Source organism: Kryptolebias marmoratus, linkage group LG22 (assembly GCF_001649575.2).
Source record: "Kryptolebias marmoratus isolate JLee-2015 linkage group LG22, ASM164957v2, whole genome shotgun sequence".
Classification (NCBI taxonomy): domain Eukaryota; kingdom Metazoa; phylum Chordata; class Actinopteri; order Cyprinodontiformes; family Rivulidae; genus Kryptolebias; species Kryptolebias marmoratus.
The window spans coordinates 19759345-19772608 of record NC_051451.1 but is presented as its reverse complement, the minus strand read 5'-3'; the positions used below and the strand labels follow the sequence as shown (position 1 = coordinate 19772608).

The 13264-nt window shown below is 38.2% G+C and overlaps 1 protein-coding gene across 1 annotated transcript in view; it reads right to left on the bottom strand.

Annotated features, from left to right (window-relative positions):
- Positions 1–412: 412 nt before the first annotated feature.
- camkmt (calmodulin-lysine N-methyltransferase) overlaps positions 413–13264 on the bottom strand; it is a 95508-nt gene continuing 82656 nt past the window's right edge. Inside the window, exons 10-12 of the mRNA XM_037973630.1 lie at positions 12690–12753; positions 10376–10507; positions 413–3229 (exon numbers count right to left, since the gene is read on the bottom strand). Of these exons, the coding sequence (XP_037829558.1) occupies positions 3131–3229; positions 10376–10507; positions 12690–12753 (295 nt within the window). The 3' untranslated portion in view covers positions 413–3130. The remainder of the gene's footprint in view (positions 3230–10375; positions 10508–12689; positions 12754–13264) is intronic.

The window sequence follows — 13264 nt, the reverse complement described above, 5'->3', positions numbered from 1 at the left end:
CACTCCCTTTTCTTCCTCTGGAGGGGTGGACCGTTCACTGGGCCTGATGTGTGTGTATCTGTGTGTGTTACCTTGTCTGGAACCAGTTTAGCCTGCAGGAGGCCATTGTGTTGGGAGCACAAGCAGCAGATGATCTGAGTCTTTATTACTTCTATGAGCATTTAACACCAAATTTTTCAAATACGTAAATGCATTTTTTTTTCGAGCAAGAAACTTCAAAAATGCATTACAGAGAAATGTAGTCATTATCACAAGAAATATTTTACATCTGCACAGCAGCTGAGGATAAATTGAGTCTTTCGTTTTTGCTATAACCTTCTAAAGTAATAAAATGTTTTTTTTTCTTCAGTGAGCAATGCACATTTGATTTTACGACACTTTTTTTTTTGACAATTTAAAAAGAAGCTCAGAATTAGAGGGAAAAAAAGTATTTTATTCTTTCACACAAAAAGAAATAAAAATGATCCACAGACATGAGTAACACCCAAGTCAGTTTCATTACAGTGAAGCAAAAGAAATGTAATTTCATTCAAGAAACTATGTGAGGCCATGTCCATACTGATATTGAATAATTTGAAAAGGTTAAATAAACGCCAACACTTGTGTTTGTCATGCCATCATCACTCCCCAGATTATCAACCTTAATGGTATATATATCAAAAAAACATCATGAATAGGAAACTTGAGTCAACAGTTTGATATTAAAACAAAAAATGTAAAGGCCTTTCCTTGAACAAATTTTATTTAATTCAATTTGTGTAATGTTTTTAGACTTTTATTAAAGTGTGGAAAAAACAACAAGCAATTTAAAATATGACCAAAATCAGTCTTAAATGACTCACAGAAGATTTCGGGTAATTATCAAAATTTAAATTTAGTTGAAACGTTCTACAACACGATGGCACAAATCTGAGAGGAATTAGGCATTTTCCAAAGTAATTATCAGCTGTGACAGTTTGCTACTCAGAGTTGCATACCAACTTTTGAATTTCTCACCTTAATACTAATCATTTTAGGCACAAACTCTACATAAAGAGCACACGTAATTTTTTCAGTAAATGTCAACAGATTTTTGACTGTCAGTTTTCACAGTGAGAATTAAAAAATAAAAATAAAGACATAAGTGAGGGCATTGTCGTTTGAAAATATGACATCACAGCAGATTCATACCTGGCAGTGATTTTGCAACAAGCACCAAAATAACATGAATATCAGAGCAAACAGTGATCTCACACTCAAAGTGTGGAGTTAGATTAGTGTTGAAGCTAAAAAGTGGAGTTTTTGTACACAGTCACAGTGGGGAGGGTATTTATGTTAGTCTACATATATCCAATACAGCAAATCACATTACAAATATGCTTAAAAATGTAATTAAACAGGCTTTTGAACTTTTGCAACATAATTTTAATCCTTAAACCAGTGAGACAACACGCATAATTGGCTTTCAGAGTCGTTCCTTTTTTATTTCTGAAGGCTGATTATCTCATAAAAATGTAAACAGCAACCACTGGGAGGTACTGCATAGCTTATAGGAAGCAGTGTACACCAATGGATCACAGTGTAATATGGAGAAGGATTACTGCAAGTACACTTGCTGTTTTTCTAATACCATCGAAAACAGAAAAGTATATGAGAAAAGACCTGAGAACAGGTAGCTAATAGAAAAAGTGACAGGAATAATTTGAAAAATTAAAGTGGGAAATGTTTATAAAGTTACTGTAGGGTTCAGGGAATACAGGCACAAAACTCTGGGTGTAGGCTGGATGTGACGGAGTCATGTTCCCGTTAGTGGCGTGTGTTGTTCAGCAACTGGGTTTCCTGTGTTTCTTGGAGACGTTCATGTGTGGCGCATGCATGCTGCGACGAAAGGCTGCAGCTCATGAATGGTCACTGTGTAACAGAGAATTCATGGCTGCTCTTTAATCGTGTAACATATATACTCTGTGTACTCTGAATAGTGATTATTAGCAAAAAAACCTATATTTTATTACTATGCCTGCCTACACACCCAGGTGTAAAATACAGAAAGTTGTTGTTTATACAGAAAGGGTAACTAAAACAACCTGGTTTAAAATAAAACTTCCTGTCAAAATTGACAATGACATCTTTTTTGTTTAAATCAGTTCCACAGTATTGGGTCGATAAATGCAAATACAGTGGTACTGTAAGAGTCTGTATGTGTATTGTCTCTGCAGGAACTACTTCCACATGCTCAGATGGTTCACTTTCAAATCACGACATCTGACACAGTGGATCTGAGGCGAGTTATACACATTACTTAATAAAAAGTCATCAACTCAATTTCAAAAACTTAAACCACAAGTGAAGAGTGGAATTAAAGGTCACAGAATTAAAGAATTAAACCCAGTGTGTTGTTCCGTTCAAACACATTATAACACCAACAGAGTTGTGTAAAATTAATCAAGGTGTCATTTAGTTGGGTCTACTTGTCCCGTGGCAATAACATTGTGTAATATGCAATCTGCAGCTCCTAGAAGCAACGATTGCTCTTTTAATCTGAATGTGCCTTAATGTGTTAATGCACCGTTGTAAGAAATGCACAAATGAAGTTCTTGTACTGACCTCTGGCTGGGATGAATGAGCTGTATTAAAAGAAATTAGAGGTGGAAAGAGGGGAAACTGTGAGTTGCTTCACACTGTGACAGTCAGTGAATTAAAGCTGGCCTCCATGCTGAGGACAGAAACACAGTGGTGTGGGTTAACAGTGGCTGGTTATAGGGGAAAAAAACTCACTGAATACCTGACGCATGTGGAAAATGTCCATGTGATTTACTATATGGACAACCAATTGAACAAAAACTAATCAAACACCTGACTGAATGACTATTTGGCTTGTTGGCTGCAATCATGAATACATAAGTGAGTAATGAATAAGGCTCATTATATGATTGAATTTTCAGCAAAATATTGATTGGTCTTCTGGCTTGTCTGACCAGATGACAGTTTGGTAATGTCATTTATCTATCTAGACAAGAGTTTTAGTTAAAAGTCTGACCATCCTCCGGACTGACAGCAGTTGTTTGGCATATGGCTGAAACATACTGGGTCAAAATTTGCCCCATTCAGCTTCCAAACACAAAAGTATAGAGCGGAGCTCTCTTGTTGTGGTTTACTGAGCATGGTTGACAGGTTGAGGTCCTTTGGTCAGGGTGATGAGGAGAGGATAGTGGATGTTCTCATCGTATGCTTGTTTTCCTTCTCTCAGCATCTGGTAAAAACAGAATAAGCAATAACTAAACATAGCAAAGCATCAATTCACATGTTTTATTTCATTAAAACACCAAACTGGTTGAAGGGGGGAAAGGATGTAAAGGGATTAAACTGTGGCCATATTTATCCAAAGAATTTTATGAAATATTCACATTTTCACAATTTGTATTAACTGCTGTCATGAAAGGGCAGCAATCATGTAACAGCCTGTGTTTGCATGCATATGTTCGTTTGTGTGCTGTTAGCTAAATAACTCCTGGTTGAGTGGATAGATTTGAATGAAATTCTCAGGAAGTAACTAAATGAAGTTTTAAATGCTTAGTAACTTCTTAATGTAGTGACTGTGACCTCATTTTACATGAGATTAACAACAACAACTAAGGATTCTTCACTTAAATGTGTTCAAAAATAAAACCAGGAATGATTAGGTTTATATTTATGCCTCTATTATCAGTTATTATTGTTACTCCTTTGATGTTTTCTATTGAATACTAGACTTTAAAACACTATCGTACAGTGCAACTGTCTTGAGGAATGTGTGGGAATAATTAGCAATGGGATTCTTCTCCCATTGCTAATTAGTGTTTCTGTCTATACAAAAATAATAATCCTTAATTTGACCTAAAAAAAAGGTAATAGCAAACATTTTAAAAGATTATATGAGATCTGAACCCAAGGCAAAAGTAAATTTAATAAGAATGGTTTTAAAGTTAAGCTGAACTTGGGTTTGCTGGACTCTCATCTTATACCACTGAAGGCCAAAATTAGGGTCGGGACACCTCTGTGGGGTCTTGAAAAGATCTTGGGTAAAATGAGGTTTAAAATGTTAGCTCATAGAATATTTTTTGCTGAAAGTGTTAAATCAGATAAAACAAAAGCTATACATGAATATGTTGTATAACTATTGTTGAAGCCGTATGTTGTGTCATCATATCCCTGTTTATATTACTTTTTAACAAAGTCAATATGCTTCAACCAGCAATAGTTGGATCAGAAGTCATAGTCACTGTTATTTTGTTGATCAGAAGCTGAAGATGTTTTGGGAACCACTGATTTATACAACCTCCAAATGCAGGTTTAATTTTTGTCCAGTTTTTATTTCATAAACAGTAAAGTAATTGTACACAACTGAACATTAAGGAGTAAACACAGTACAGTACACAGCATGGTCTTGATCATTTCTTCCAAAGCCAGATTTTCCCAACACGCAGAGAACCGAAGGCATTCAGGATTTAAATGGCTACCTCAGCTTCACATTTTCCCTTGACTCACCTTCCCCACATCTTATCACACGTTCTTGCCACACCTTGTGCTGTAAAAGTGTGAAGTCCAAACACTATAACTTCTCTCATTTTCTTTCTTTTTTTTTTTCTTGGTCTACTTTTCTCTCGTTTTGGTTGAATTGAACAAACTGCTCGAGCCTCCCTCTGCCCTCGTTCTTTTCATCCCTCCTTTTTTTGCTCTTTATGAACGTTATCTTTGTGTTGCCATCCCTTCAGACACCGGCCAGTGATTGAACCCCTGACCTCCGGAGAGAAAGAGAGACGGAGGGAAGGAGGGAGAGGGTGGCAAAGACAGGAAAACCAGATGACCTGGGGGGAGTCTGGTTGTGGAGGGGCAGCTGCCTGCCTCCTTTGCTAAGTCTGTGGACCATGGCCAGCATTCACATTGAAAGTCTAGGAGGCAGAAGGAAAGGAAGAAGGAAGCGATAGATAGAAGGATGGAGGGATAAAGAGGGAGAAGGAGGGAGGAGGGGCTTACACAGTGAGGGCTGAGAGCTCATAGAGGTGAAAAGTTTAACAAGCAAAGCTGTTCCTCCTGATCGCAGGCTACCTAATCAGCTTCATGGGTGGCTGGCTAAATCGGCTCTCAACCCGGCCCGCCACCTCACCCCCCACCCCCAATCTTTTCTCTTTTTCTCCCCCTCTTTCTAAGGTGCAGGCCATTTATTTTATTGCCACTTTCACCCCAGCCTCTGTCTCCTCTCATTCTGCCTCTCTATTTCCTTGCCTCTTCTTTTTTTTTTTTTGGCCCTGCTTGTGTAGACAAAAAAAAAACAAGGAAAAAAAAAGAAAAAAGTGAACAAGGTGGGAAAAAAAGAAGGACAAGGGGGGGCTCTGAGACAAGGGAGGGAGGGAGGGAGGGACGGGTGAACTGAGTCTCTCTCAGCTGGATTAGGAAACGGAGAATCAGGGGTTGGGTGGATGAAGAGATGGTTAGAGGAAGGGATAGAAGGACAGGCTTGACTAAACAGAGAAGTGGGTCGTGATGTAGGAAATGGGAAGATAGAGAGGAGCAGAGGGAGAAGGACGACATGTCAGAGAAATGGGCAATGAGGAAGAGGGTAGTCAGGCAGCTGAGGGGAAGACAAATGGGGAGACAGGGGAAAAAAAGAAGCTGGGAAAAAAAGTGAGTGCATCGACTCAGTGGGGATACTATTTATGCATGTGGGAGAGACTGGGATGTATACGTGTGTGTGTGTGTGCATGTGTGTGTGTGTGTCAGTTTGAGAAAAAATTAAAATTCATGACTCTCTCCTCACAACCATTTGAGTAACAAGATTAAGATGGCGGGTTAGAAAATAGTGCTGGCATTATCAGGCTGCTTGCAGTCCCTCCAGCTGGTTGCCTCTCTATTCCACAACAGTGGGGATAAGAGGATAACGTGCCGGCCCTGTCTGCCCGTCCCAGCACATGCCTTACACCCACAACCTAACACACACACACACACACACACACACACAGTTTACACTCCCACTGCACATCGGTCGGGCTGCCTGCTGTATAAAGTCCCCTCTGAGAGTGTGTGTCACAGGGTGAAAGTGTGTACGGTCAGAAAACTGCAGAGTTGCAAGGTGGGGCCTCAGAGAAGGTTTGAAAAGAATAGGTTAAAAAAAAACTGCTCCTCACACAAACATGTGCAAAAAACACGAAGGCAGGCAAGGTATTCCAAACAGAAATCACATCTGAGGAAAGCCAGAGAATAAGAGTTAACAGCATCTGAGCCAGATGAAGGAGCTTATGAGTCACAGTAAGAAGACAAAAAGAAGTGAACTCGAAACACGGTGATACATAAGTGTTGCATATTTTAATTACATTAACTTGGTGAGTTTTTATTTGGCTTTTATTGAAGGTTGCTGCCAACTTCACATCAGAGTCGTAGGGTATAACTTTGTTTTATCAATTTGTGGGTTTTGATTGTATCATGACTTCACATCATAAACGCTTCTGACGACCATAACAGCTTCAAAAAGAGCTCAGTGGTCTCCTTGTAAGAAGTGATCTTAATCTCAAAAAAATACCTAATTTGGAACAAAACCGTAACATTGTTTTACTGTTAAATGAAATAGTAATGAAAACACTTGAGTAGAATTGCACTAATATATATATATAATAAAACTATCAGCTAAATTGACACCCAATTTAAATGATAGCAGCACTAGACAGCACTAACACTAGAGAACAGAAAGGATAGGAATAAAGAAAAAAAAGTATTTTGCAACATATATTCAACAGTATTATTGCAATTGCATGTTTTTCTAATAATGAGCAGATGTTGATTACAGAATGCTTTGGCTGATTTTAGATCCTGACAATCTACCTAAAAGCTTTCGACATTTTAATGCTGGGAAAATACTATTAAAATCACAATTTGTCTTAAATAAGCTCAAACATTGTATATATGCTGCTGCTGAATCCTCAGGGGGAAAGAAAATGTAATATGTGGTTTACGGAAGGCTCCGATATGCATTTTTCTTCGGGTTTGATTTCTCCCGCTGAAAGTAAATAAAACAGAGAGAAGCTAATCTGTTGTGCAAATGAGCAGCAGCTGCTCATTTGGATGTGCATATGTATCTGCGCACAGAGATGGTGTATGTTTCCCTCTGATATCATCATGCGCTGTGTGTTTGTGTATAATGTTCAGCCAACATGCTGTCTGACTGATGTCTGCTCGGTGTGGAAGGGTGATATAGCTTGCTCCTCAGTTGTGTTCACAGTATGAGTGTGTTTGGGGTTTGGAATGGTCAGTCAGGCATCTCAGACACACACACACACACACACACATTGTCTATCAGAAGATAAGCAGAGGAGACTTAATCATCTTTAGATGTGAGGGGGGCACTTCAACATATCCTGATATCTACCCAACACCTGACTCTGTGTGTGTGTTTGTCACACAGATGGAGGTGTGAGTTACAAAAGTGAGCCAAATTGTCCAACAGTCTCGCTGCATTTGGTGGGTTGTTTCTGCATTCCACATTACTTCAGACTAAAATGTTATTCGTCACTTTATGCACGCTGTTGGCAAGAAACTCCTTTTCTCTGCACAGAAACAGAATCAGAAATCTTCAGGAATCCCAGGGGGAAACTGGTAAGTAGAAGTAGACATAAAACGCTTGCATTTAGCTAAATGAAATATGAACTTACAACGCCAGGTGCCCCATACATTGTTACACAAACCCTGGTTTTCTGTAGTGGGTTGAAGCTAAAACACAAGTTCTTACTTCTAATATTTAAATAGTTGATCTTTTACAAGCCAAACTCATTTGTTACTCATGAGTCTTCTAACACTTTAAAAGTTTAAATGTTTTATTTTCTATCAAAGAAACATTACACTGCTATGCAGCTGGTTCTATTAAAAAAAAAACAACTTTGTAGCTTCACCTTACTGAATGTGTGTTTTATATGTTCTTCCTTTTGATTATTTTGTTTAGAGGTTTAGACAATTAAAAATAATAATTGCCACACTGACAATCATTAAAATTTTTAGCCGAATATGTAAAAACTGGGCTAATTATAACAGTAAAAAACAAACTCTGCTCTATTCTTACAAAAGGTAATAAATAATATTAGCCTCAGCTTTCAAGCAGTTGAACACATGACTGTCTGATCAATCACGTTCCATTCCAAGTTAAATGTGAATCTATTTCACTTTGTATCCTGTTGACATTTTGCTAAAACGTTGTTGTTTTTTTAAATTCACCATTAGACTGTTCCAAAGAATTGTTGCAAATGAGTGCAAGTGAATAATGTCCAGAGGGACACAGAAGAGCTGGCTGCAGCTGAAAAATGCTTGCTGACAAACATTATTCGGTTCTTCATCATGGAAATGATTGAACAAAACCAGAGCCCAGTAATACAAATCTTGTACACCACACTGTAATAAAGACCTGGTTGATGCAATCTTGTGCCTCTGTTTGTTTTTCTTTAGAGAGTTGGTTAAAACTGTAAAAAGGAAGTCATCAAGCTTCAGTGCACATGCTTACTTTAAAAACCACAGTTTTGGATGATCAGGCACCTCTAAAACAACCCAATCACCTTTTTTTTCCTGGTTGGCTTGGATGTGATTCCATAGACTTAATGTAATGAAAACAAAACTCACTGATTTAAATGCTGGTAATCTGGAATCGTTTTAATGTATTTTTGTTGTGCTAACGTTGAGAGTTCATTTAATAATAATGCTGTCACTTGAATAATAAGTCAAGTCATGGTGAGGGACTTTAACATTTTAACTGCAGAATTATTTGTGTTGCACTGCATAGGTAAACATGAAAACCTTTACATGTAAATTGAATTTTGAAGTTGTTTGTCTCACACCATAGTTGAAGACATTTAGCATTGGCCTTCTGACTGATCCTGAAGCTCAGAGGACATTAGGACAAAACAACCATGACAGGGACAGTAATTCGAACAGAGACATTTACCCACTCACTGATTATTTACCTTTTTATTGACCCAATCCTATAAGCTATTATATATGTGGATTATTTCTAGTATATGGATACTGTACTGCAAGGAAAACAACAAACAGAAGGTTCAGTGCAGACTATTGACAGTGAACCTTGTGCACCACAAAATGTGTGAAGCATTTTGAGATCTCCTAAAGTTGATCGGGGAAAAATAGTCGAGAGGGAGAACGAGAAAAGGAGTGAGATTTTCCTCACTGAGGTTTGAGCCACTTTAACAGGCACTTTAATGGCCAGTCTGTTCAATTCTCTCACCAGTGTAGGTGAACGCGTGCAACAATTTAGTCCACTCCTTGCTGTCCTGTTCTTCTGTAGCAGTGTGTGTAATGGAGTTAACAGCTGGACACCACTTCTTTTAACACAGCCTACTCATGTGCTTTCTGTCGCTGTTTGATTTTTTTTTTTTTCACTCTCCTTTTCTGTTCTTCATTCACCCATTCTAACAGTGACCAGTTAAGACAGCTTGATTTTGCTTCAATGTGTCTCTAAACATCAAACAATAATGCAGCAGCGCAGCTCACACAATCTGGACCGCTGTCCTTCTTTAGGTAGAGAAGTCTACTTAATATCTCATCATGGATTTTAGGAAATTAAAACCCTTTATTTACAAATTAAATACATTTAATAATGCTGGCTTGATCCGTTTGGCTGATTCAATGTGTATGATGGACGTGCTGCATCCACTTTTTCAAGGCAAAGTATTTTGTCTACAAAGATCAATAAGGATAATGGGTAGCATCTGTAATTTCCAATAAAAATAGAAACTTTAACTTCTTATTTTTTTTTTTGTTGCTGCTGTAGTAACTTTGAAAGGCTAAGAAAAGTAGAAATGTATAAATGTTGGTGCAGATTCTCAGCTATCCAGAACAAGATCATCAATGGCAACTGAACTTTTATTTTATTTTATTTTTTTAGTTTTGAAGATGTTTTATTTCTTATTCAAGGAGCTTTTAAGGTGGTATCTCACAGAGCTGTGACTATTGGGAGACTAGTTGGTGAAGAAAAATCCCTGAAAACTGTGGGAAAGTAAGTGAAAATGAATCTTCCGTTGCAGTCTAACTGAACTTTGAGTGATTGGAACCAAGTGAAAATTAAGAAATGTAGCCGTGTTCTGAGTCGTCAGTTTTTTTAAATCTTGGCTTTTTTTCATGTGCACAGAATGCAAAACTCTATTTGTGGCTGTGCACATTAATTCGCTGTCCACTCCCACCTACATCGGCTCATGTTCTCACCTCGGCACCTTTCTGCTGGAATACGCTTTTGAAATGAAGACGGGCAGATCTGGACAAATTTTTCAATAATTATCATTTGTCATCTGTGTGGATTTTAGACCTGCACACCTGCTTCTGTGCAGGTGTCAAAAATACAGCTCTAGTGCTTTTGAGATGAGTTCTTTACCTTTAAGTGAACATCCCAGACCTGAGCATCGTACTGCTGGTGTTGGGAAACGCACAGTCCGGCCTGCTGGGCTAACTCACAAAACAGTCTCAGAGTTTCACCTCGCAGTGGAGCAAACACCAATGCCATGCCCTGAGTCAGAAAACAAACAGAACATTGGAGTGGGAAAGCATGATTATTTTATAAAATGGTACCTGATTTTGTGTAGCGTTTGCTGTTTTAGTTATCACACACACAAAGTTGCTGTAAACATTGCAGAATAAACTTAAAACAAAGTTGAAGCAACTCCTATAAAAAGAAACAAAAAACACACATATATATCCGTGTGAATTTGTCTTCTTAAGTAGGTGACGTGTGTTTGCAAGAAAAAAGAAATACAATGATATGAGACAGTTTGTGTGTGTGTGTGTGTGTGTGAACATGCATCCCAGACATATCACAGGCATCCAGCAAATACTAAGAGGCTTACTAACAGGTTCAAAGTGTCTTTGAAATCCTTCAGCTTTCAGTTTTATTTCATGTTGATCATGTTGTTTTTTTTTTGTTTTAATTAAATGAAGCAAAGAGAGAGAAGCTCACACAAGCCCAAAGATTTAGTAAACACACACAATGGCACAAACACCAGCTAAAAGAACACAAAGGCAGTGAAAGCAGCAGGATCACTCGTTTGACAGATGATAATTCATCTGTATATCCAGTTGGATTTTTTTTCCTCTGTCTGCCTAAAAGGAGAAAAAGCAAACAAACAGACAAAATTCCTTCTAGCACTAATCAGCTGAATGAGGGGATCCAGCCCAGCGGATGGACCACCTTTTGTCAGAAACAACAAATTAGTGCCATTAGAAGGGAGAAGTAATTGCTTTGTTAATTGTTTAATCAGCTTAGCAAATTATTAAATATTTGCCAAAGCTTGTTGTGGCAGCAACAGTCTGATGGCCGACACTCAAATCATATTAGCCCCCAAATTATCTCCACTGGATTAAAGAGAGAGACACGAAGAGACTTAACATGCAGCTGTACGACAACAGCCAGATGTCACGCCAGTCATTTATCAGCTTTCAGCATTAAACCGCAGCAGCTTCTGCGTTTAACTAAACTTATTCAGGCTGCAGGTGTTACTGCGCATACTGCTGTTTGTGACACACAAAACTACTTAAAAATAATAAAGCTTCAAGGTGTCCACGTATTGATTGTTGCCATGATAGTCAATTTTTAAAGCCGCATCCAAATCCATCAGGTGTTTGTTTGTTTGTGGATATAATCACAAGAGAAATATGAACGGAAGTAGGGAAAAATGCAAATATTACTTGCAGAATCATAATTAAATAGTATTAATTATTCTTAAATAAGAATGTTTTATCAATAACAGCAAAGACACTGAGCCGGTGATGTATAATTTACAGGAAATCGAACAGGTCAAAGGTCAGCAGTTTTATTTTGGAATTGATTCATACATTTCAACAAATCTACAAGTTTTGGCAAATAATCTGAAAGCAGAAGCTCTAACCAAAGTCTAACAACATAACCGTCATGTCAATACAAAAACAAATCCTCAAATGATAAATTAAATGTAGTTGTGCAAATGGTTTTGCTTATATGTTTCCAGTCTGGAAGCACAGTTTAAATAGTACTTTTCTGTCTCCAAAAGCAGAGCGAGAGTTATGCTAGATTGCCTAAAAACCATGCGTTTAGCAGCTTTCATCAAAACCGCTTTGAATTTCAGTCACTTTTAGTGAAAAAAGTTCACAGCAATGCCCGCTTTTATATACATCTTGTTCAGTATTCAATTTTTAAACACAGCAGATCCGTCTTCAACTATATCCTTATTTTGTTATGTCTCTCCTTCATTCCTTCCTTTCAGCCTCCTCGCTCCCTTCCTCGTCTCCTTCCCTTCAGTTCCATTTCCATAAGCTGATCTACCCTCTAACAGTTTGGCCCCTGTACTTAAACGCACCCCTCTTGCCTCAGATGAATGGAAATCTCAAGCCTATCTCTTCCAGCCTTTTGCTTCCCCCCCCCCCGTATTTGCTTTGACTGTCACAGCATGGGGTCTTATCGCAAGGCCAAAAGGGAGAAGTTGCCTTGGATTTATGATTAAGGGAAAGGCAAAGAAGAGAGAGACCAAGATCAGAGTGATGCATTCAGGTTGCATATAATAAGCATTAAAGCATTACATGATATTAATCCCGTCAGACTGTTAATGTGTGTAGGGTTTTGGAGGGAAAGCCTAATTATGAATGAGAGGAGGGGGAGGTGAATTAGAGGAAGGGGATAAGCAGAGATGTATACAGTAGACACACACACACAAACTTACGTTGGGTCGCAGTAATCTCCTCATGGCATCAACCAGGCTGGCTCTGTACTGGTCCAGAAACAAACTGAGGGGGAGAGGAGGCTCAGGTTAGAATGCATTCTTACGATGGCAGGGCCAGATAAAGCAGCAGGCTATTTATTTTCTTTTGTTTACAAATAAATCCACCAACAGGAGGAGGAGAAAAACAATTTGCATGAGCAAGGTGTTTTCGCTTTTTCTTTGAGTCTGAGTTTCCACGGGCGCTCGCATCAGCCTCCAGTCCAGGTACCGAGAGGAATAAGGGACAACAAAAACATCCAACATGCACAGATCTTATCACCTGCACTGAACAAACATATACATGCATGTACAGAAATTCACACATTTAAGAACTAACAAACATGGTAATACCTGGAGTAAAATTAAAGATTGAAAACCACACAACAGGACCTAATACACAAAACTAATTTTATATAGATATATAAATCTAACATACAGTGTATCATATTACAGCTCAAGACTTGTTGTATAATATCTACTTTTTGACTATTGTTGTCATTAGGCAAAATCCTAGCTCCAAAACTGCAACTTTTCTA